The 25,198-nt window shown below is 31.9% G+C and overlaps 3 protein-coding genes across 3 annotated transcripts; all 3 read right to left on the reverse strand.

Annotated features, from left to right (window-relative positions):
• Positions 1-2,448: 2,448 nt before the first annotated feature.
• Positions 2,449-3,584, reverse strand: LOC115722019 (uncharacterized). The gene is made up of 3 exons (XM_061118247.1): positions 3,363-3,584; positions 2,790-3,220; positions 2,449-2,650 (listed from the first exon to the last, which is right to left on the reverse strand). Exons 1-3 carry the CDS (start codon positions 3,378-3,380, stop codon positions 2,449-2,451), a joined length of 651 nt encoding a protein of 216 aa, XP_060974230.1. The 5' UTR covers positions 3,381-3,584.
• Positions 3,585-11,958: 8,374 nt separating this feature from the next.
• LOC133039367 (uncharacterized) lies at positions 11,959-12,750 on the reverse strand. The gene is made up of 3 exons (XM_061118248.1): positions 12,544-12,750; positions 12,268-12,442; positions 11,959-11,963 (listed from the first exon to the last, which is right to left on the reverse strand). Exons 1-3 carry the CDS (start codon positions 12,748-12,750, stop codon positions 11,959-11,961), a joined length of 387 nt encoding a protein of 128 aa, XP_060974231.1.
• Positions 12,751-18,396: 5,646 nt separating this feature from the next.
• LOC115725707 (uncharacterized) lies at positions 18,397-22,195 on the reverse strand. The gene is made up of 2 exons (XM_030655301.2): positions 20,954-22,195; positions 18,397-19,332 (listed from the first exon to the last, which is right to left on the reverse strand). The coding sequence occupies exons 1-2, from the start codon at positions 22,061-22,063 to the stop codon at positions 18,448-18,450; spliced, it is 1,995 nt and encodes a 664-aa protein (XP_030511161.2). The 5' UTR covers positions 22,064-22,195; the 3' UTR covers positions 18,397-18,447.
• Between the last annotated feature and the right edge of the window lie 3,003 nt (positions 22,196-25,198).

The raw sequence follows: 25,198 nt of genomic DNA on the forward strand, positions 1-25,198 counted from the left end.
CAACAGAAAAAAGGAACCAGAAATCACAGATTATGACGAACTACTAATCACAGATCTGCAACATCCTGAAATAGAAGAAGCACAAATATACAAAGACAAAGAAACACTGCAGAGTGTGCTTGGTTTCTATGCAATTAGGAACACCTTCCAATTCAGAGTTAAAAAATCATGTGCAAGAACATACAAGATTTGTTGTTTGGATCCAAAATGCAAGTGGGCACTAACAGCATCCAGAAACGGGCCAACAAAGTCATTCATCATTCGAAAGTACGACAGAAAGGTGATACACACTTGTGATCTAAACATAAGATTTGCCGACAAGAGACAAGCTACAACGAAATTGATTGGAAACTACATCAAGCCACGGTTTACCAACATAAAAACAACTCAAACGCCACAAGACATCAGAGGAGAAATGAAACACAAGTATGGGGTGAGAATGAACTACATGAAAGCATGGAGAAGAAAAGAGCACGAGCAAGAAGAATTACGAGGAAAAGCCAACGAATCATACAGGCTGCTGCCCGGTTTTTTGCACATGTTGCAAAAAACTAATCCCGGAACAATAGTGCACATGCAAACAGAGGATGACAACAGCTTCAAGTACTTGTTTGTCGCACTGGATGCATCAATAAAAGGATGGAAGAAATGCAAACCTATAATAGTTGTTGACGGAACTTTCCTTAAATCAACATATGGAGATACATTGCTCTCTGCTTGTACACAAGATGCAAATGGGCACATTTTTCCACTAGCTTTTTCTGTTGTGGATTCAGAAAACAACAACTCATGGCAATGGTTTTTCACAAAAGTAAGAGAAACATATGGGATTAGAGAGGAACAGTGCTTGATCTCAGATAGACATGAGAGCATAAGTAAGGCAGCTTGTCAAGTATTTCCAGAAATCACACATTGCTATTGTGTATACCACCTGTTAGGCAACCTAAAAGCAACCTTCAAGAAGAATGCAAGCAAGTTGGATAAACCATTCTTCGCTGCAGCCAGAGCATACACAGAGATGAAATTTGAATACCATATGAGCGAGTTGGACAGCTTGGACATCCGTGTAAGACCATATTTACAACAAGTTGGATACCACAAATGGTCAAGATACCACTGCAAAAACAACAGGTATTCAACTATGACTTCAAACATTGCTAAATCTCTAAATGCAGCAAACTTGGCAGCTAGAGAGCTACCAATCACAACACTGATGGAGTCATTGAGAGCATTGATACAACAATGGACATACACAAACAGGAAAAAAGCACAAAAAACAACAACATTTTTAACACCTACAGCAGAGAAGAAATTAGTCGACAACTTTGTGGACTCATTGACAGAAAATGTAATGAAATGTTTAATATTTTAGTTGCATTATAGTTTCTTAATAGTTTGTTTGCCGTTGTTATACATATTAACAGTTTTATAAATTTACTTAATTCGCAGGTAAAACTAATAAACGAGACCATGTTCGAAGTCGTTGAACTAAGCAGATCATGGGTCATCAACCTCAAGGAGAAAACATGCAGTTGCAACAGATTCCAACTTGACGAGTTACCGTGTGCTCATGCGCTTGCTGTTATAAAAGAGATGAACTTGAATGTTTACAACTACTGTTCAGGTTATTACACCACAAGAACATGGCTTGAAACATACAGCGGCTCAACATATCCGGTACACAATCACACAACATGGGATGTGCCACAAAACATAAAAGATATCATTGTTCTGCCACCAAACAAAAAATAAGATCTGGAAGACCAAGGAAACGAATGTTTTTATCTGAATGGGATACAAAAAAACATAACAGGTGCAGCAAATGTGGTCAACACGGACACAATCGAAAGACATGCAACAATCAAGCAATAAAATAGATACATATGAAATATTTGAATTGTTTAATTCTGTGTGCAAATTCAAACAGGTTGATCTGTGATGTTCTAAATACATGGGATTTCATTTTTATGAAATTTGAAACAGTTTTTTAATAGTTGCAAAATCGTTTTGTTACAGTTGTGACACTTTGTAAATATTAAGTACCGGAATGACTTCTTCTTTACAGTTTTAAAAGCAGTCAGGCAAGAATTGATAAAACATAACTAAAATAAAGGAAAAAGGAGTAATGGAATACAAAGAATAAAAATACATTCATAGCACAATTTAGAAATATAAAAACATTGTTTGTATTCAGTTGGTTAATAGTTTCTCCATAGTTGTGCGACCGTATATAAAAACTTGAACAATTAAAAAAAACAAACAACTTTGGGAAATACAAACCTATACAATGAACATATTATAAGGAGTAAATCTCAAATATCCTAAAAGCTTTAAACCAGGTACATAGTATAAAATCAAATATAATACCTACATTCAACCAATAACACTAACTATTGTCTGATAATAGATTCAACAAATAATAGAAAAGAGTCACCAAATTAAAAGATCCTATTTTTTCAATTTAGAAGCCTTAGAAGACTTGCTTTGCTTCTCATCCTTGCTATCAATGCTTTCATCAATTTTCCTTTGGCCATATGAGAAGAAAAGTGCAGCAAGCCGGGTACGATAAACTTTGATGTCAAAGTCCGCAGGGACATCCTTTCCGTGGATAAAGAATTCGGCAAATGCAGCAACATATGCTCCGCAATCACTATAAAAACAGAAGAAAAGTAAACAGTTTAGAAACTAAAAAACAACATAAAAGAAACTTAAAAGAAACACTCACTTTTTCTGCTGAGACGGCAGACCATTAATCTCCACGATTCTTAAGGGAGTTGTAGGGAGTTGACCTATTCTTCCAGAAACCAAGTAAATCGAAAAACAAAGGCAGCAATACATAATAAGCCTTCATGGCATTCCTAGCTGCAGCATTCATTTTCGCAGTCCTCAAAGAATTATACAGAAACAGAATCCCTTCATTCAAGTCAAGACGACCAAACACCCAATGACTTTCCCTTCTTAGATTGATGATGAATAACACATGATCGACTTCATACCAAGGCTTGGAACAGGGAATGCGCATACCTCGAATGTAATGCGCTATTGGGTGGGCAGCGTGAATGTGTGACATCTTAGTCTTCATTGACTTGGCCTTGTTATATTTGTGGTACAAAGCTTGGATGGAATCATCAAAGAGACAATCAGTAGTTGCAAAATTCAACGTCACAGCGGAAGAATATTTACCTTTTTTCCGAAGGTAATAGAATATGGTGTTCATATGCTGAAAAAAAAACAACACAGAAACACAAATGAAAAGGTTGAACAATTGTTAAAAAACTGTTATACGGTATCAAAACTTAAAAACATTTATAAAGCAACTGAAAACAAACTATCATAACTACAATAGAAATTGGAAACTTTACCGAGTCGTTTATAAACATGTCGCATGTAGCCAAATGATAAAACCAAGTTTTATCCTCAACATAATCAACACCTAGCCTAAAACCTGGGGTAAATTTCTTTGAGCCATCTTCATAACAATTATAATGCCTAAAACAACAAAGAAACAGCAAAATAATAGCATTAAAACCAGAATAAAACTGAAAAATAAAACATAATACAAAAACAGATTTAATAAAAACAGTCACCTAGGATGTTTAAGCAATCCTTCACCAATCCAAGCGTCAAATTTTGCCTCAATCTCGGGAGATACGGGATCACCAAACGCATCATTAAGAGCATAAAGGCCCTTCACATAAGTCACCATTTTGAAATCCCTATCATCCACAGCTGATTGAGAACCTGAGGACATAAGCTCCATTGGAGTGCTCCTCACATCAGCAGACCCGAAATCAACAAAAGGAGATTTCAAGGCCGGAGCACGCTTCCTCTTATCCAACAGAGGTGTATCAGAGACAGTGTCCTCAGTTTCTTCATCAGTATGAAGGGCATCTGACTTTTGACCAACAACATCTGGATTGGGTGCGGGGACCTAAAAAAGAAAGAATGCATTAAAACAGTTGCAAAACAAACTAGAAACTATTGAGCAACCAAAAAGAAACCTAATTTTCTTGCAAACAATTAAAAATAAACTTACATGGATTTTACCAACAGCCTCCAAGCCAGCCAACACAACTTGATCATCATCTATTTCAAGCTAGCTTAACCCATCAAAGAAATCGTCCCCCTTTAATCGAGACTCATCGCCCTTTGGCTTCTCAACATCCTTAGCATTTTTATCACTCCCTCCAACAGCCTCAGATGGATTCACATCAGCAGGGGGAACATCAGTAACAACCTTGTCAGCATCATCAGCATCCCCACCAACTTTAACCAACTCACCACCATCGTCGGAGTCGGAATCAATATTTTCTGGATCAGGCAGTTGCTTCTCATCATCCTCAGCATCATCATCAGAATCTTGAGTTACTAATTCATCCGATGACTTTCCCTGCATCAACCAACATAAATGAAACTTAAATAAAACAGTAAAGAAACTTAAAAAAAAATATGAAAAAACCTAAACAATAAAATATGAATAAATACCTCATCAGATGGACGACGATGAATGGCATTAACCTTCTCCTGGATATCCTTAATTACAGTCATTACGGACTTGAAATTAAAATCAACAAAACACCTCAAGGATATGAAGTCCTCGGCCAATGATGATTGATTCGAAATGACCATCTCCAACTTAGATTTCATCAAATCAATATCTGCTGAATCAGACTTCTTTGAAGATGACCCACCCTCAAAGGATTGCTTCGCTACACCACGGTCATCAATAGATTCATCGAGAAATAAACCGTCAAGTTGAAGTTGCTGCCTCTCTTCATCAGTAGGACGCATGTTTTTGATCTTCAACTGAACAGCATAATCAAACATAATATGAAAAAAATTAAAACAATTGGAAAAACTAAAAATTAACAGCATAAATAAAACTGAAAAGAAACAGTAAAGAAACTGTAAATTACCTTGTCCGAAGGTAAATCAAAAATCTTGCCCTTCAAGTCTCGAAGAGTTGGATTTTTGGTGACAATGGTGTTGCTCCAGTTCAGAATCCTTGGAATAGAAGATGAAACTCTCTTACAGAAAGAGTTCACCATTGCAGGACAGCATTCATAAAACCAAACCGTGAAAACCCAAGGACATCCCAAAGCCCTATACCAGCCATCATATTGGCCTCCCTTCTCTGCCTTCCTATTTTTCATAATAATCCCATGCTGGATCCTACCTTTGAATGAGTCAATTGTCAATTCAAATGATTCCCTACCCTAACAATACTCGTCCCACCGACCGCTATCCACAACATCTAGATCAAACCTAGACACTTCTTTATCAAGAGTATTGCTAAGAAGAAAACACTGAATGAAATACAAAACAGCCATTTTCAAACCAAGAGACTCATCCAAACCCCACCGACTACCCAAAAAAGCATCATCGATGGCTTTGTGGTCAATAGTTTTTACACCACGGAAACATGTTTCTACCAATTGATTTGTTTCCTGTGAAAACAACAACTTGCTGCATTCACCGAAACAATCTAATCCAGAAATCAAGTAAAATTCCTCGACACTAAACCGTATGCAACGGCCAGCAACCTTAGCCCAAAACTCTTTAGGATTGGGCTGGAAAACTTCCCTTAGTAATAAACTATGTACGACTTGCGGATGAAAAACAAACTCAGGCATATCCAGAAAATGCCCAAACTGAGTTTGACGAAACATAGAAAGCAAATTAACAGATAAAGTGTTCTTAATATTATCTATCACGGAAAAAACACTGGTGCATACACACTTAGATCTATAAAAATCAGAAGGACTAAATTTGTAGTCCCAAACCTGCAACATAACGAAAATGGCCACAATAAATTATTAATCGTGAATAAAACAGTATGAAAACTGTAATACAACTATAAACAAACTACAAACAAACTACCAATCAGATACAACTACACAAAAATAAACAGCAAAGACCTAAAATAATTTTGAAACGTAAAAAAAAACAGTAAACAACTAACCCTAAAGGAAATCGAAAAACACATCAAACATAACAACACAATAAATTTTTAATAGTGAAAAATACAGTATGAAAAGAACAATAAAACTATATACAAACAACAAACAAACTACAAAACAGATACAACTATACAAAAATAAAGAGCAGAGATTTGAAAATCGTTTTGAAACCTAAAATATAACAGCAAACAACTAAACCTAATGAAAATCGAAAACACATCAAACATACCATTATTAAACTATAAAAAAACTTATAAGAAACTACAAACGACTGATTGAAAACACTAAAAACGAAAACAAAACACAGAACCTAGAAGCACAAAAAAAACACTGAAAATAAAGAAAACAAAACCAAATTTAAAAACCACACCCAGAGAAGAAGCAAATGAAATGTTCAAAACCAACAATAAATAACTAAAAAAATTAAAAACATAAAACGAAATGTGCAAATGAAACCCTAAAATTATACAAAGCAGAATGAACAAAAAAACGCCAAAATCTGGGGAAAGTGTAAATGTAGGAAAAGGGGGAAACGATAATGAAACTAAAAACCAACCTGAGTTCGATCTTCAGCAGATGCAAGAGTTTTTTTCCCAGAAATTTCTGGAACCGTGTGCTCCTCCACGTTGAGCTTCGTTTTCTTCGAAGAATGGGGTCTCCCACGCTTGGGCAGTGGAGCATCAAAATCAGAATCATAGTCTTCAAGGATCGGGCGTTTACCCTTGGATTTGTTGGCCAAAGTTTTCTTGCCCATTTTCGATTTTTGTGGGGATGATGATGAACGAGTGATTGCCATCTTATAAATAAATTTGAAAAAAAATGAAACAGAGAGGGAATAACAGTTGATAAATCGTGGGCTTAGAGGGAGTTGAAATTTCGTGGATGAACAAAAAAGAAGAGGGAAAAAACGTGATCAATAATGGGTGGTTAATCTTATGAATGGAGGTTACTTGTATTCAAATCAAGTTAGAAACAGAAAGGAAAAATCGAAAATGAAATTGAAAGAAAATGAAAAAAGAGAGGGAAGAGAGTGGGATTTGATTGATGAGTGATGGGGATAGCACACGTGTATGTGCATGAAATGATGACTAAGTGGTATTTTTGTAATAAAACAAACATGGTAAGTAAAAAAGTTGATATAGGCGTGTAAGAGTATTTTTGTAATAAATTGTGTAAAATGGATTTTCCATGTAAAAATTTCATAAAAATATATACTTTTGATAAAAATGTAAATGATAAACTTAATATGGAAACCGATAATTTAAAGTGATTCTCATGAAACAGTCAAATTTGAGGACAAGTAAAATTGGTTGAAAATTATATATGTGATTATATAGAAATTAAAAAATAGTAGTAGTGTAATAACAACACACAATCCTTATTCATTATTATAGCATGTTATGATTTCATAATTAAAAAGCACACACATAAATGCAAATAAGAAGAAAAAGTAAAAACTATTACAGTAAGATGAAATTATATTATTAGAATAAACGATCCCCCAAAGTCTTGTTCTTCCATTTAGAAGTTGCACTTAAGCGTCTTAATGTTGTGGATGACTTATGAGACAAGATTGACGGGAGTTCTTCTCTCATCTTCTCACATCTTTTCAATTCGGCAATTTTTGCATCTAACTTTTCAATGACTTCTTTTTCCCATCTAATGACTTTATAACCCAAATAGGCGTCCAAGAACTCTCCACACAAAACCTCTCGGATTGGAGATAGATTGAAGCCTGAGATCTCTTGAATGCCATGTAGGTAAAAATACCATTGTTTAAGATGATCCATTGTGATGTCTTCAAGCTTAGTTCTACACATTTTGTCAATGATAGTACATAGTAAGGTTGGGATAACACTCCTCATTCCAATACTTGTCAAACGAGATTTGCCATGATTAACATCTCCGTACTCGCGAATGAATGTTGTGAGAATAGGGGCCAATGTGTTGGGGACCATGTATTTACCCTCCACTACTCCTACAACCTCTTGCCTTAAATACTTCTCATCTTCTACTTTTAAACCTTCTTCACTTGTGTAATAATACACTTCATTACTAAAATAAGAATAGCCATCTTGCAAAAAGTCTTTAAATTTGTTGAAATTTGTTAGGAAAGTTTTTTGTTAAATTGGACTCATGGATGCATGAGAGAGAGAGAGAGAGTAATTGCATGATAGAGAACATGTGTGTAATGTATATATATATCTTTAAATATTTTAGGAAATAAAGAGGAGAATTTGTGTGTAGGTAATGTATGTATATATATATATATGTAGATTGATATGTAGGTTTAGGTTAATATTATATTATTATTAATATAATATAAGTTTTATGGAGGTATTTTTGTATTTCTATAGAATTAAAAATTAAAAAATGAGAAAATTAAGGAGAGAAAAAAAAATAGCTTTGAAGCAAATTTAGAATGACACGTCACCGCCTTCTTCTTTATATATATTGATTGATGATTGATGATTATGTCAACTTAACTTAACATTAGATGTGTACGTATATATGTATATATGTATGTGATAAAAAAAATAATATTTCATACTATTTCATAAATTTCTAAAATAAGAAAGAAAATTAACAATTAAATATAATATTAGACGTGAGCATACCTCAGTCATCATGCAATGTACATTCGTTGCATATCGTTGCATGTGTACACACGAAATTGTAGATTCCTTTCTTCTTCGCAGGAATCACAATAATATTCGCCGAACTCTTATTCGTTTAGTGAATCAACAAGAGTCAATTTGTGAATGTGATAGTCATCTTTGACCATAAATGGTAATGGGCCACAGATAAAATGGAGATTGTATTTTCTCGATATTTAGGGTATTGCCACGATATTTATTGGTAGGAAAACTTTTAATTTTGAGTCTAAGTAAGTCCCCAAAAAGTGATTTACTGGATCACTTACCAGTTCATGTACATTGTGACTAGAGCCTTAAAATCATCGAGCAGCAGTTTCTACTCAGGTTAACCGGCACACCTAAATTCAGAAGTGAGGTAAGATTAGTATGATAGTTGTATACATGTTTACATGTTTAGCGTACATATTTTATGATTGCCTAGTAGATAACATATCAGTAAGAGCGGTTTTAGTGTACATAGAGTTGCACTGAATACTGACGAATATATGTTTGGCTAAGTACGAATTGATGCTACCACATCGGTACGATTAGAGTACCGAGTAGAGGTTAATATTATGATCAATCGTACTGTCGTACGAATGTTCCAGACCTAGTACGTGTTGGATGCGGGATAGGATTATGATTGAGTGTATGGGTGCCTAGTTATAATCTTGTCTATGTTTGTGTTATGTTTATACTTTTTTTACTGAGTCTATCGACTCACATATATTGTTTATGTGTAGGTAAGGGCAAGGTAAAAGCTGAACTGCAGTGAGTTCGGGTTAGATGAAGATTGTACACATCAAGGTGATTAGACTTGGAGTGTTCAAATTTTTGGGAGAATTAGACTTTATTTTGATAGTCGCTAAGCAACAACTTTTGTAACTTTTGTATTTTGAAAACTGATGTAACTTTGTAAACGGAATCCCAAAATGTGTATTGTATTTATGTATTTAAGTTTAAGTTTATTTATAAATTTTTTTAATTATTCACGTTTTTAGTGAATTCTTTGATTAACAAAAGAGTGCACAATGTTTAAAAGGGGTTTTTACAAATATATTGAATTTTGGTTCAAAGCTTACAATTTTACTGTCACACGGAATTTTTTTTACAAAAATACTATATTTTTATAAAACAACAAAACAGAACAATTAAAACAACAGTAGAACAACTAAAAAACAATTGTGGAACAACCGTGAAAACTTAACATAGTACACAGTATAAAACTTACATAATATTTTTGAAAAAAATTCAGCCTCACAGTAAAAAAGTAAAAAAGTTACAAAGTTAAAAATCTTAGTATCTGGTGTAAAAATCCTTATTTAAAATTACAATAACGTGTTTAATCTAGTAGAGTAATACAAATACGGTACTTCTAAAAATCGGTTGCAAATTATATAAATATAATTATAGAAAAGAATAGTAATAGTGTAACAACACACCATCTTTATTAATTATATATTATAGCATTTCATAATTTCATATTAAAGAGTACACACATAAACATAAATAAAAATAAAAACTATTATTGTAAGATGGAATAATATTATTAAAACATGGCATCCCCTGGAGTCTTGTTCTTCCATTTAGCAGTTTCCCTTAAGCATTCTAATTTAAAGGATGACTTATTAGACAAGATTGTTGCGAGTTCTTCTCGCATCTTCTCACATCTTTCTAATTTGGCTTTCAGTGTAGCAATTTTTGTGTCTAACTTTTTAGGGACTTCTTCTTCCCATCTAATGACTTTATAACCCAAATAGGCTCTCAAGAACTTGTCATACAAAATCGTCCGGATTGGATCCACATTGAAGCCTGAGATCTCTTGAATGCCATGTAGGTAGAAATCCCATTGTTTAAGATGATCTATTGTGATGTCTTCAAGCTTACATCTACACATTTTGTCAATGACAATACATAGTAAGGTAAAGATGACACTCCACATTCCACTTGTCAAACGAGATTGCCCATCAAGATCTCCGTACTTGCGGATGAATGTAATGAGAATAGGGGCCAATGTGTTGGGGACCATGTATTTACCCTCCACTACTTCCACAACCTCTTGCCTTAAATATTTCTCATCTTCTACTTTTAAACCTTCTTCACTTGTGTAGCAATACACTTCTCTACAAAATTTATCATAGCCATCTTGCAAAAAGTCTTTAAATTTGTTGAAATTTTCAAGAGATCCTAACTCATCAAATTGAGAATTTAAATTTCGGTAGTAATTGTATATGATTTTGGAATAAGTAAAATCAAATGGTTGAATCAATTTTTGTTTTTCTCCTAGGGTTAGTGTATTGATTATGTCTTAAAGGGTCTGATGTTGGTGGTGTTCTGCTTTTTCATAAATGGTCCAGTCCCATCGAGATTCTCCAAGGGCCACTAACTCCACATCATTATTGGTGTTTGTCTCTCCTTTTATTGCTTTCATCATTATTCTGTATTGCTGCCTTTGTTTTTCGATTTACTTGGTTTCTGGAAGAATAGGTCACAAGCTCCTGCCTTAGGTTCTGACCCTACAGCTCCCTTAAGAATCGTGGAGATTAGTGGTCTGCCGTCTCAGCAGAAAAAGTGAGTGTTTCTTTTAAGTTTATTTTATGTTGTTTTTTAGTTTCTAAACTGTTTACTTTTCTTCTGTTTTTATAGTGATTGCGGAGCATATGTTGCTGCATTTGTCGAATTCTTTATCCACGGAAAGGATGTCCCTGCGGACTTTGACATCGAAGTTTATCGTACCCGGCTTGCTGCACTTTTCTTCTCATATGGCCAAAGGAAAATTGATGAAAGCATTGATAGCGAGGATGAGAAGCAAAGCAAGTCTTCTAAGGCTTCTAAATTGAAAAAATAGGATCTTTTAATTTGGTGACTCTTTTCTGTTATTTGTTGAATCTATTATCAGACAATAGTTAGTGTTATTGGTTGAATGTAGGTATTATATTTGATTTTATACTATGTACCTGGTTTAAAACTTTTAGGATATTTGAGATTTACTCCTTATAATATGTTTATTGTATAGGTTTGTATTTCCCAAAGTTGTTTGTTTTTTTAATTGTTCAAGTTTTTATATACGGTCGCACAACTATGGAGAAACTATTAACCAACTGAATACAAACAATGTTTTTATATTTCTAAATTGTGCTATGAATGTATTTTTATTCTTGTATTCCATTACTCCTTTTTCCTTTATTTTAGTTATGTTTTATCAATTCTTGCCTGACTGCTTTTAAAACTGTAAAGAAGAAGTCATTCCGGTACTTAATATTTACAAAGTGTCACAACTGTAACAAAACGATTTTGCAACTATTAAAAAACTGTTTCAAATTTCATAAAAATGAAATCCTATGTATTTAGAACATCACAGATCAACCTGTTTGAATTTGCACACAGAATTAAACAATTCAAATATTTCATATGTATCTATTTTATTGCTTGATTGTTGCATGTCTTTCGATTGTGTCCGTGTTGACCACATTTGCTGCACCTGTTATGTTTTTTTGTATCCCATTCAGATAAAAACCTTCGTTTCCTTGGTCTTCCAGATCTTATTTTTTGGTTTGGTAGCAGAACAATGATATCTTTTATGTTCTGTGGCACATCCCATGTTGTGTGATTGTGTACCGGATATGTTGAGCCGCTGTATGTTTCAAGCCATGTTCTTGTGGTGTAATAACCTGAACAGTAGTTGTAAACATTCAAGTTCATCTCTTTTATAACAGCAAGCGCATGAGCACACGGTAACTCGTCAAGTTGGAATCTGTTGCAACTGTATGTTTTCTCCTTGAGGTTGATGACCCATGATCTGCTTAGTTCAACGACTTCGAACATGGTCTCGTTTATTGGTTTTACCTGCGGATTAAGTAAATTTATAAAACTGTTAATATGTATAACAACGGCAAACAAACTATTAAAAAACTATAATATAACTAAAATATTAAACATTTCATTACATTTTCTGTCAATGAGTCCACAAAGTTGTCGACTAATTTCTTCTCTGTTGTAGGTGTTAAAAATGTTGTTGTTTTTTGTGTTTTTTTCCTGTTAGTGTATGTCCATTGTTGTATCAATGCTCTCAATGACTCCATCAGTGTTGTGATTGGTAGCTCTCTAACTGCCAAGTTTGCTGCATTTAGAGATTCATCAATGTTTGAAGTCATAGTTGAATACCTGTTGTTTTTGCAGTGGTATCTTGACCATTTGTGGTATCCAACTTGTTGTAAATATGGTCTTACACGGATGTCCAAGCTGTCCAACTCGCTCATATGGTATTCAAATTTCCTCTCTGTGTATGCTCTCGTCGGCGAAGAATGGTTTATCCAGCTTGCTTGCATTCTTCTTGAAGGTTGCTTTTAGGTTGCCTAACAGGTGGTATACACAATAGCAATGTGTGATTTCTGGAAATACTTGACAAGCTGCCTTACTTATGCTCTCATGTCTATCTGAGATCAAGCACTGTTCCTCTCTAATCCCATATGTTTCTCTTACTTTTGTGAAAAACCATTGCCATGAGTTGTTGTTTTCTGAATCCACAACAGAAAAAGCTAGTGGAAAAATGTGCCCATTTGCATCTTGTGTACAAGCAGAGAGCAATGTACCTCCATATGTTGATTTAAGGAAAGTTCCGTCAACAACTATTATAAGTTTGCATTTCTTCCATCCTTTTATTGATGCATCCAGTGCGACAAACAAGTACTTGAAGCTGTTGTCATCCTCTGTTCGCATGTGCACTATTGTTCCGGGATTAGTTTTTTGCAACATGTGCAAAAAACCGGGCAGCAGCCTGTATGATTTGTTGGCTTTTCCTCGTAATTCTTCTTGCGCGTGCTCTTTGCTTCTCCATGCTTTCATGTAGTTCATTCTCACCCTATACTTGTGTTTCATTTCTCCTCTGATGTCTTGTGGCGTTTGAGTTGTTTTTGTTGGGTTTTATGCCCTAAATAAAACTCATTTCAATATAATCAGATTTACTTATTAATATGGATCAGAAATAACATTTAATGTTGCATGGTTCACATGATTTATTTCATGATTATATGTACATAATGTATAAATTCATCTGAAACCCTTTTCACATACTTGATCCTGTTTATTGTGCTGTCAACACATTGGAAAGTAAACATAACTATGTGAATAAAGTTTCCTAGACTTATCAGACACAGGGTTTTACTGATATGATAATCTACAACAGAGTTTACTTGCATTTGGAGAAGTGCTATGTTCTTTCCAGAGCATTGGTTAAAGTAAAGCTCAGGTTGGATGCATGGAGTATGCATCGGAAGGGACTGATATTGAACTTTGACTTAGATTTATAAAACTTGTCGTAATATCTATTCAAGTCAATATCGCCTAGTTGATCCTAGATCAAATGTTCTTAATCCTGTTATGATTAGGCTCAATCTTGAAAGGCTATTCGTGTTCTTTGATTTGTTAGTTAAGCCTACTTTTAGGTCAGGGTGATACGTACATTTTGGGAACACGGTAGTGCAATTGAGTGGGAGCGCTAGCATAAACATGGAATCTATAGCTTCTATCTGGCGAATAGTAAGCAAAGGATGATCTCCTTCGAGCTTGACCAAACGAACATAAATGGTGGAGTACTCATTTCACATAAGCTGAAATATCATTTATACGGGGTCAAGTGTTTTAAGGAATAAATACATTGTAGGGTGTAACGGTAATTTAATCCCTTTACAGTGTAGATCATTCATATAGAGGATCATTGATCACATTAGGATTATAACAATGGATAACTAATGATGCGTCTATATGGTGGAACATATAGAGCATTCTATATACTGAGAGTGCAATTCTGAGTTCTATGCGTGGATTCAACGAAGAATTAATAAGTTAGTGAATTTTAGTGCTAAATTCTTGATCTACTTATTGGAAGCTCGGTTATATAGACCCATGGTCCCCGCACTAGTTGAGATAATATTGCTTGTAAGACTCATATAATTAGTTTTGATTAATCAATTATAATTCTCAAATTAGACTATGTCTATTTGTGAATTTTTCACTAAGTAAGGGGGAAATTGTAAAGAAAGAGTTTATAGGGGCATATTTGTTAATTATGATACTTTGTATGGTTCAATTAATAAATATGATAAATGACAATATTATTTAATAATTATTTATAGTTATTAAATAGTTAGAATTGGCATTTAAATGGTTGAATTAGAAAATTGGCGTTTTTGAGAAAATCAGATGCAGAAAAGATAAAACTTCAAAATTGCAAAAAGTGAGGCCCAAATCCACTAGTATAGGGCTGGCCACTTTTATAGGAATTTACCTCTGATTTTTTCATTATTTTAATGCCAAATAATTCAAACCTAACCCTAGTGGAATGCTATAAATAGATAGTGAAGGCTTCAGGAAAATTACTCTTTTCTTCTGACACTTCTGATTCAGAAAAAACTGAGCCTCTCTCTCTCCCTATCTTTGGCCGAACCCACTCTCTCTTTCTTCTTCCTCAAATTTCGAAATACTTAGTGTATGAGTAGTGCCCACACACAGCAAGTGATACCTCAATCATAGTGAGGAAGATCGTGAAGAAAGACTTTCAGCAAGAAGGAGGTTTCAGCATCAAAGATTCAGAGAAAGCGATCCAAGTTCAGATATTGATAATGCTCTGCTACAGAAAGGAATCAAGGGCTAGATATCTGAACGGAAGGAGTCATTATATTCCGCTGCACCCAATGTAAGGTTTCCTAAACTTTATACGTGTTTATTTCATCGTTTTAAAAAGTTCATATTTAGGGTGTTAATCAACATACTTGTGAGTAGATCTAAGATCCTGGTAAAATAATTTCCAACAGTTTTTATGTTGGTAAACCGTGGCTTGATGTAGTTTCCAATCAATTCCGTTGTAGCTTGTCTCTTGTCGGCAAATCTTATGTTTAGATCACAAGTGTGTATCACCTTTCTGTCGTACTTTCGAATGATGAATGACTTTGTTGGCCCGTTTCTGGATGCTGTTAGTGCCCACTTGCATTTTGGATCCAAACAACAAATCTTGTATGTTCTTGCACATGATTTTTTAACTCTGAATTGGAAGTTGTTCCTAATTGCATAGAAACCAAGCACACTCTGCAGTGTTTCTTTATCTTTGTATATTTGTGCTTCTTCTATTTCAGGATGTTGCGGATCTGTGATTAGTAGTTCGTCATAATCTGTGATTTCTGGTTCCTTTTTTCTGTTGTTTTCCAGTTGCTCAACCATCTCCTCTGCCACAAGTTTTGCATAGTCCATGAAGTCAAAACTTTCTCCCCCAAATTCCGGTACTGTAGCTTCAATTGTATGTTGTTGATTTGTTGAGTCTTCTGTTGTTGCTGCATTGTATTCGATTAATTGGAAGGCGCTTGTATGTGTAATTAATGAATTGTCATTTCCCAAGAATGATGCATCGATGGTTGTTGTTGGGTTGTGGATGACATTCACACACATTGGGTATGTTGTGAAGTCGGGGTCCTTCAGTTTGAGTTGTATGTAGAAATGCAGGCTTTGATCATCCTTTATCCTCAATGGTTGGTATCCTTCCTTCACTTGATATTTCAGTTGCAAAACAGTGTTTTCTTGGTTGCACTCCAGGACATCTTTGAGTTTCTGTTGCAAATCTTCATAGTTACAATTGGCTGAAATGTAATGTCCACTGGCTTCATGATTTTCATAATTCATTCGATCATCGAATTGTCCATTGTAGAAGACTAGGAATGGAATTTCTTTCCTTTCCTGTGTTTTTGCAATGGTTATTAGTCCGAGGCAACGAATTTTAAAACTGGTTTGATTCTGTTATGAAATAGAGTACGAACTTACTTCTATCTCTGTCCCTTTGTTCAAGCATTGTATTTCCTGTCCTGATTCCTGATTTTGCCATTTTTTTGTTGTAAATAAACTACAAAGAAACGAGAATAAAACTATTAAGAAACTTCATTTAAATTTAGGGAAACTAACCATTTCTCAAACTGTTATGTCCTCTATCTTTTCCAAAATAAATTCCTGCAAAAAACGTAATGAAACTATTATTAAATGATTATGCAACTGTAAATCAACTTAAAAACCACAATTCTTTCCCCAAAATTACATAGTTCTTACTCATTGTCATTTTTCATCATGTTTATTCGAATCAGATCGATTTCCAACTATTATAAAACTAATTTGCTACCATTTTCATAAATCTTACCTTGTATATATGCTAGCTCTTGGTACTCGTCAATTGACACTTCTTCATGATTTCTAAACCATTTTAAAACGATAATGCAACTGTAAGGCAACGCAAAAAAAATAAAAAAAACCTTCTTAGTATCACGTGGTTCCTTAATTAGAATCAGTACTTGTTTTTCATTTTTACAATCTGAATTTCCTGTTGTACACCAGTGAATCAACCAGAATGCAACTGTAAATGACGTGTATCATTGTTGAAAAAAAATTTCACTTCATACCTTTTTTTGGATTTGAGGGGGAGCTCCAAATCTGTTCAATATAGATTTACATTGCTTCAATTTGAATTTTCGACGCTCGTTTGAGTGATATTGCACGATAAAAAACCGAAATCAATGTTTAATTTCAGTTTCTCCACGGTTTTCTGGTCTTTTTTTTAAAAAAATTTCTGTTTAGATCCTTGGATTTGTTCGTTTCCTATCGAAATTCGCCGGAATTTATGGTTGTTCTACGCTTGATCTGGTTTCATTCTGGTTGCGTAGCCGACTGCATCGATGGAGGTTCCTTCATCCTCTCCGTTTGTGACGTGCGGCTGAAGGTAAGGTCAAGTGGTATTTTTGTAATATATTCAATGTGGGCTGTACAAATGTTGATTGGGCCGGCCCACAGTATTGTTGTAATATTTTACCATTTTTGGAATTTTCCTGTTTTTTTCCCTTAATATTATGATCAATCGTACTGTCGTACGAATGTTCCAGACCTAGTACGTGTTGGATGCGGGATAGGATTATGATTGAGTGTATGGGTGCCTAGTTATAATCTTGTCTATGTTTGTGTTATGTTTATACTTTTTTTACTGAGTCTATCGACTCACATATATTGTTTATGTGTAGGTAAGGGCAAGGTAAAAGCTGAACTGCAGTGAGTTCGGGTTAGATGAAGATTGTACACATCAAGGTGATTAGACTTGGAGTGTTCAAATTTTTGGGAGAATTAGACTTTATTTTGATAGTCGCTCAGCAACAACTTTTGTAACTTTTGTATTTTGAAAACTGATGTAACTTTGTAAACGGAATCCCAAAATGTGTATTGTATTTATGTATTTTAGTTTAAGTTTATTTATAAATTTTTTAATTATTCACGTTTTTAGTGAATTTTTTGATTAACAAAAGAGTGCAGAATGTTTAAAAGGGGTTTTTACAAATATATTGAATTTTTGTTAAAAGCTTACAATTTTACTGTCACACGGAATTTTTTTACAAAAATACTATATTTTTATAAAACAACAAAACAGAACAATTAAAACAACAGTGGAACAACTAAAAAACAATTGTGGAACAACCGTGAAAACTTAACATAGTACACAGTATAAAACTTACATAATATTTTTAAAAAAAATTTAGCCACATAGTAAAAAAGTAAAAAAGTTACAAAGTTAAAAATCTTAGTATCTGGTGTGAAAATCCTTATTTAAAATTACAATAACGTGTTTAATCTAGTAGAGTATTACAAATACGGTACCTCTAAAAATCGGTTGCAAATTATATAAATAGAATTATAGAAAAGAATAGTAATAGTGTAACAACACACCATCTTTATTAATTATATATTATAGCATTTCATAATTTCATATTAAAGAGTACACACATAAACATAAATAAAAATAAAAACTATTATTGTAAGATGGAATAATATTATTAAAACATGGCATCCCCTGGAGTCTTGTTCTTCCATTTAGCAGTTTCCCTTAAGCATTCTAATTTAAAGGATGACTTATTAGACAAGATTGTTGGGAGTTCTTCTCGCATCTTCTCACATCTTTCTAATTTGGCTTTCAGTGTAGCAATTTCTGGGTCTAACTTTTTAGGGACTTCTTCTTCCCATCTAATGACTTTATAACCCAAATAGGCTCTCAAGAACTTGTCATACAAAATCGTACGGATTGGATCCACATTGAAGCCTGAGATCTCTTGAATGCCATGTAGGTAGAAATCCCATTGTTTAAGATGATCTATTGTGATGTCTTCAAGCTTAGTTCTACACATTTTGTCAATGACAATACATAGTAAGGTAGAGATGACACTCCTCATTCCACTTGTCAAACGAGATTGCCCATCAAGATCTCCGTACTTGCGGATGAATGTAATGAGAATAGGGGCCAATGTGTTGGGGACCATGTATTTACCCTCCACTACTTCCACAACCTCTTGTCTTAAATACTTCTCATCTTCTACTTTTAAACCTTCTTCACTTGTGTAGCAATACACTTCTCTACAAAATTTATCATAGCCATCTTGCAAAAAGTCTTTAAATTTGTTGAAATTTTCAAGAGATCCTAACTCATCAAATTGAGAATTTAAATTTCGGTAGTAATTGTATATGATTTTGGAATAAGTAAAATCAAATGGTTGAATCAATTTTTGTTTTTCTTCTAGGGTTAGTGTATTGATTATGTCTTGAAGGGTCTGATGTTGGTGGTGTTCTGTTTTTTCATAAATGGTCCAGTCCCATCGAGACTCTCCAAGGGCCACTAACTCCACATCATTATTGGTGTTTGTCTCTCCTTTTATTGCTTTCATAATCTGATTCACATTCACATATAATCAAAACTTAATAAAGTATTTTTGTGATTAAATTCTTTTGAAATTTATTATTAACTTGGAATTGATATTTAAATTGAAGCACATTATGAGTTATAGTGAAACTATGCTGCCAAAACTTACTTTATTTTTATTTTTATTATATTGAATAACCATTTCACATCTATTTGGACTTATAATTATATTTTATATATTTATTTAAAAAATATATTCTAAAGATCAGCTTCATAAGTGTTTAGTGTTGCAGGAAAAAAAAAACATATTTTTTTTTTCAAATCTTTGTATTATACTATATTTTGGGGATATATGAACTCAATTAATATTCAAAATAAATTTTCATTAAACTTGTAGAAATTATTAATAATATTTTTTGTATTGAACGCTAAAAATAACTATAATATAAATTAATCTTGTTTTAAATGATTTTATTTGTTTTCTCTAGTCACGATCTTGTCTAACAATTAATTAGACATTAATAAAAAGATTACCTTAATAAAATAATATAAGAGTAATTTACAGTGTAAATATTTAAATTTAACTCTTAGTTGTAAATAAATAATTAAGTTTATTTTTTTTACGGTAATAATAGCTAAATTATATTTTAGGAAACAGTAATAATACTAAAGTTATATTTTAGGAACTCTATTGGTACTAGCCATTACATGTCAACTCATTATTCACATGTATTTTTTTATTAGTATATTTAAATTATTTTTTAAAAAAAATAAAAATTCATAACTTGGAACAACCAGAGATTGCCACATGGCAATTTATTTAACATTTAAAAATTAAGTATCTATAGAGTTTCAAAAATATAACTTAAATATTAATATTGTCACTAAAAATTAAAATTAGGTATTTATTTCCAATTAAAAATTAAATTTAAGTATTTATGCCGCAAATTATTTATAATATAATTGTTAATATATAATATAAATATTAATATTATATTATCATTTTTTGCTTCAAGAATTTGCTTTTTCTAATACTTTATTAAAAAAAAAAAAAACTTTTTTTTAATAGAAAAGAAAATTGGGTTGCTAAATTTCTATTTTTGTGATCACATGACATATTTATATTTAAAAAAGACATTAATGAAAGTATTGGAAAATTCCGTAGTAGACCCTCTAACTATTTTTGCATCTAGGTCTTATTTTTTTTATAATCTTGTACGTTATAACTTTTTAGGACTACTTGTAAATTTTTAAAAATTTTCAAATTGTTTACAGCGCCGAAAATTAAGTTTATTAAACTGTTACTTATCACATACATGATTATGAAAAAAATTAACTAAAAATTCTCCAGTATATATGACGAAACAAATAGAAAGTTTATCAAAATATGTCTTTAAAGATGTACTGTAAACTTACCTAAAAGTATTTATATACCAATTAATAGTTTTTTTTCATCAACTTAGTGTAACATTATATGTGTATAGTATATATATGTATGTGATAATAAAAAAAATTAATCATTATTATTAGTATAACTAGTTGACAAATCTTTTAAGTAATCATTTTCTAATTATGTCAGTAATATTTCATAAAATTCTAAGATAAGAAAGAAAATTAACAATTAAGAATAATATTAGTCATTAGCATACCTCGGTCATCATGCAATGAACGTGCGTTGGATATTTGCAGTCAGTGCATGTGTACACACGAAATTGTGGATTCCTTTCTTCTTCGCAAGAATCACAATAATATTCGTCGAACTCTTCTTCATTTAGTGAATCAACAAGAGTCAATTTGTGAATGTGGTAGTCATCTTTAATCATAAATGGCAATGGGCCACAGATAAAATGGAGATTGTAAGTGCATTCCATGCAACGAAACAAGAGTGATTGAGTACGTTGAACTTCAGAATTAGCTCGATTAGATGGACCTTGCAATCCCTTATATGACCTCAAACAAGCATCACATTGAATATTATGATCACAACATGCATTTTCCACCAAAGCAAGCAAGTGATCATGACTACGACATTTTACAGTTGTGTGAAGATTGGTACATTTAGTACACAATTTAAAGTTGCATCCACTCTCACAACAAATAAAACTGAGCTTACAATCTTTCTTGCAACAGACATCGCAAGTTTGAAGCTTGGTTATTTGAAGTTTAAGAGGTTGGTGTGAATGGAAAGGATGATTAATTGTTTGGGGTAATTCTGCACATGACTTATGGATAAAATTCTTACAGGTGAGTGTTGTGCAGGAATAGGATGGAGTGGACCAAGGTAATTGACACGCAAAACAATTGTTACCTTTATCATCATGTTGATGGACAATAGCCATTGGATGTTGATGACAAGAGAATCGAACAATATCCCCATCATGGGATGTAAGGGTGGGCAATGGGGTTGAAGCACATTTGATATGCATGTAGAAATCACACTCCTGGCAGCTGTAAGCATATTCATCTCCGAAGGGTTTGTCACAGTAAAAGCAACATGAACTACTGATGTTGTTGTTGTGAATTTTTCGAAGGGTGAGAGGGTGTTGATCGTGCAAGGTGTGGTTGTTCATGTGCTCCGGCAACTCACCACATTCTTTATGCATAAGATACGAACACCAACTGCAATCGTAAAACTTATCTCCCCGTGTGAGTAATTGATTGCACAAGCCGCAAGTACTCCAATATGGTACATATTGATAATCTCTTATTTGATAAAATGGATGATGTGGATGACTGAAATGATATCCTTCTGGATTCATTGCTATATTATGTTTATATATATATCTCAAAGTCTTTCTAAATTTAAAATAAGTTAGCTATGCCCATATTCAGTGTTGAAGACTACCTATATTTATATATATAATACTCACATATAGGCAACGTGTATAGAACTAAACATTTAATAATATTCTATATATATACACTTTTTTCTAAAAAAAAATGTTCTATATATACTTTTATCATCAAGTTTTCTATACATATTTTTTTTTTAAAAAAAAGAAAACGTTGATTGAAAGCCATAAAATTAGACCTCACGGTCATTACATAGGATAGTGTTGGGTATAGCAGAGGGTTCTACAATACCCGAGATATTCTGAGCATAAGCCCATCTAGCGACATTATGAGCCGCAAAGTTACAACTTCTAGAAATAAAAGAAAAATTACACGATAAAAATTTCTTGGAGAGTTGATTACAAGCAGACAAATAGTTAACAATCTTCCAATTGGATTGGACACATTTAATGGCATTTATAACCCCTTCAGAATCACTCTCAACAAAGATAAAATCATGCTTAGCAGTTTCCAAAGCAAGCTGACAAGCAAGTTTTCTATACATATAGTAAGATTATAGTAGTACTTATCATAAATTTTTTATGGATAGAAAAGTTGAATATTTTTATAATAAAATTAATCGTATACGATTAAAATTTTATAAATATTATAATAATATTTAATTATATATTTTATTTAAAATAATAATATCAATAATTAAAAGAAATATTTATTTTTAATTTGAATTATTATTATTTTTTTCGAAAAAAAAAGTTACTTTAAATTGTTTTTATACATGTATTTATTTTCAAAAAATAAACTTTATTTACTATTTTTTATATCAATTTTTTTATATTAATAGTTAACTATAACAAAATTAGTTAATTAAGTATTTTTGTCAGTAATTTATTTACATACATAATTCTACTTTAATTATTGTTTAAATTAATTTGTTTTATTTTTTTTTTATCAAGAAAAATAAATTGTATTAATCATAGAGAGTCAATTACATCCACAAGAGGATTCTCCTTCAAAAAAAAAATTTACAACTCTTTTACATTTTTAAGAGCAAATTTATTTTATCCAACTTATTATTCTATACAAGATCAATCTACTTTTAAGGCTCTCTTTAATGCTACTATCTATACAACTCGGATCCATACATTTTTTCTTATTTATACACAAATTTTTGTTTAGCGCAAATGGCATAAATTGCACCCGCTAACATATTCTTATGAACATAATATAATTTTTATGACACATTCTAATATACATTTTTTTTTATTTTTTAAATTATATATGTGTATTTTTAACATATTTATTTATTTTTTTTTCAATAACAAAAAACTAAAATTAAAATAACAAAACTCATCATTTACTTAAAGCACAAAAAAAAAAAAAAAACAAGCTCATTAATGTATATATACACACAACATATATGAAGCTCTCTTTTTTGTTTTTATTTTTAACAATTTTTTTTTTACAAAACAACTACTTTTTTTAACCAGAAAAAATAATCACATGTGTACGTACACACTACCATACCATATAACTTCTATTTAACTTTACTTTTATTGGTTAAAAAAACTACCCATGCCATAAGATACAAACTTAGGTGGCGTTTGGTTGGAGGTAATGAAATAGAATGGAATGGAAATGAAACAATTTTCATTCTATTCCTTTGTTTGGTTGCATTTAAAACTATTGGAAAATCATTCTGATAGAATGGCCTTTCCATCATTTTGGTAGAATGACTATTCCATTTTAATTGGAAGGAAAGACCATTCCAATGCAAGATTTGAAAAAATTTAATAATTTTTTTTAATCAGTTTATTTATGCATTTTAAATTTTATTACATTCTATTCCTATTCCAATTCCTATTCCTATATTTTTATTCCTCCCAACCAAACGCTACCTTAGAGTCTACCGTAAAATTACCCTATATATAAATATCAAATCAATAAGAAATATTTAAATTTAACCTATTAATTCCATGTTATTTTTTCTATTATTCGTATTTTGTTTATCGATTAAAATTACTTTGTCTACTAAAATGCTGAAATCTCTTTGTCGTGCATTCTCTTATTCAATATTTATATCTATTCTATATAAAATGTGGCTATATAGCAGAATTCTTGGATTATGAGAAATTATTGGGTGACTTTTTTTTAAAATAAAAAAAAAATAACAAATTATTCGATGTTGCCACGTAAAGGGTCAGCATCTCCATGTAGTTAGTTAAACCTAAATATAATTAATCCACCTAAAGTGTTGCAATTAATAATAAATTTGTTCATATTGTGTTTTTTTTTATTAAAAAATTATTTTCAAATTTTGATATTTAGAATTAGTTGAATTTTAAATATTATTTTAAATTAAATTTGAATATTTTGATAGTTTAACCAAATGAGTATTTTCATTAATTGCGAGGATAAATTTAGGACGAATAATAATTTTTTTCAATTACTATTTCAAAGTATAATAGTAATTTTTGTTTTTATTTAAATCACTATTATGCTTTCAAATTTTAATGATTATCACTTATTTGAATATTATTAATTTTAAAATTATGATATTAAAAAAAATTAAAATAAAATAACATATACGTGACTTCACACTTCACACGTAACATCTATCTAGTAAATATATATATATCTTTGAATAATTTTTAATCTTTAAAAAAAAAAATAAAAAAAATAAACCTCATTTAAAACAAAAGTACATATCTCATATAGACCTTGTGTTTTTGGTTGGCCTTTATCTTTTTTAATGCATGTTTATGTTAAGAAAAAAAAAAGTACAGATATATATAGTTTATATTTCATTTCTTTATTTAATTTTTTAAAGTTTAAAATGTTGTGACATATGCACATGTCACCCAATTTTATCTATGCACAAAAAATATCTATTCTACATTTAAAAAGTTTAAGAAAAATACCAATTTTCTTAAGGTTTTAAATAATGCTCAAGACTATCAGTAATTTAGTTCCACTTTTTTTATTTTATACACACAAACTCTGAGATATATAATATTAGTGTTAAATATTAATATAGTACACCCTGAATCTATAATTCTATTAATTTGCATTTAAAAAGAATGAAAGAAAAAATGGATGGCACA

This window comes from Cannabis sativa, chromosome 6, assembly GCF_029168945.1.
Source record: "Cannabis sativa cultivar Pink pepper isolate KNU-18-1 chromosome 6, ASM2916894v1, whole genome shotgun sequence".
NCBI lineage: Eukaryota > Viridiplantae > Streptophyta > Magnoliopsida > Rosales > Cannabaceae > Cannabis > Cannabis sativa.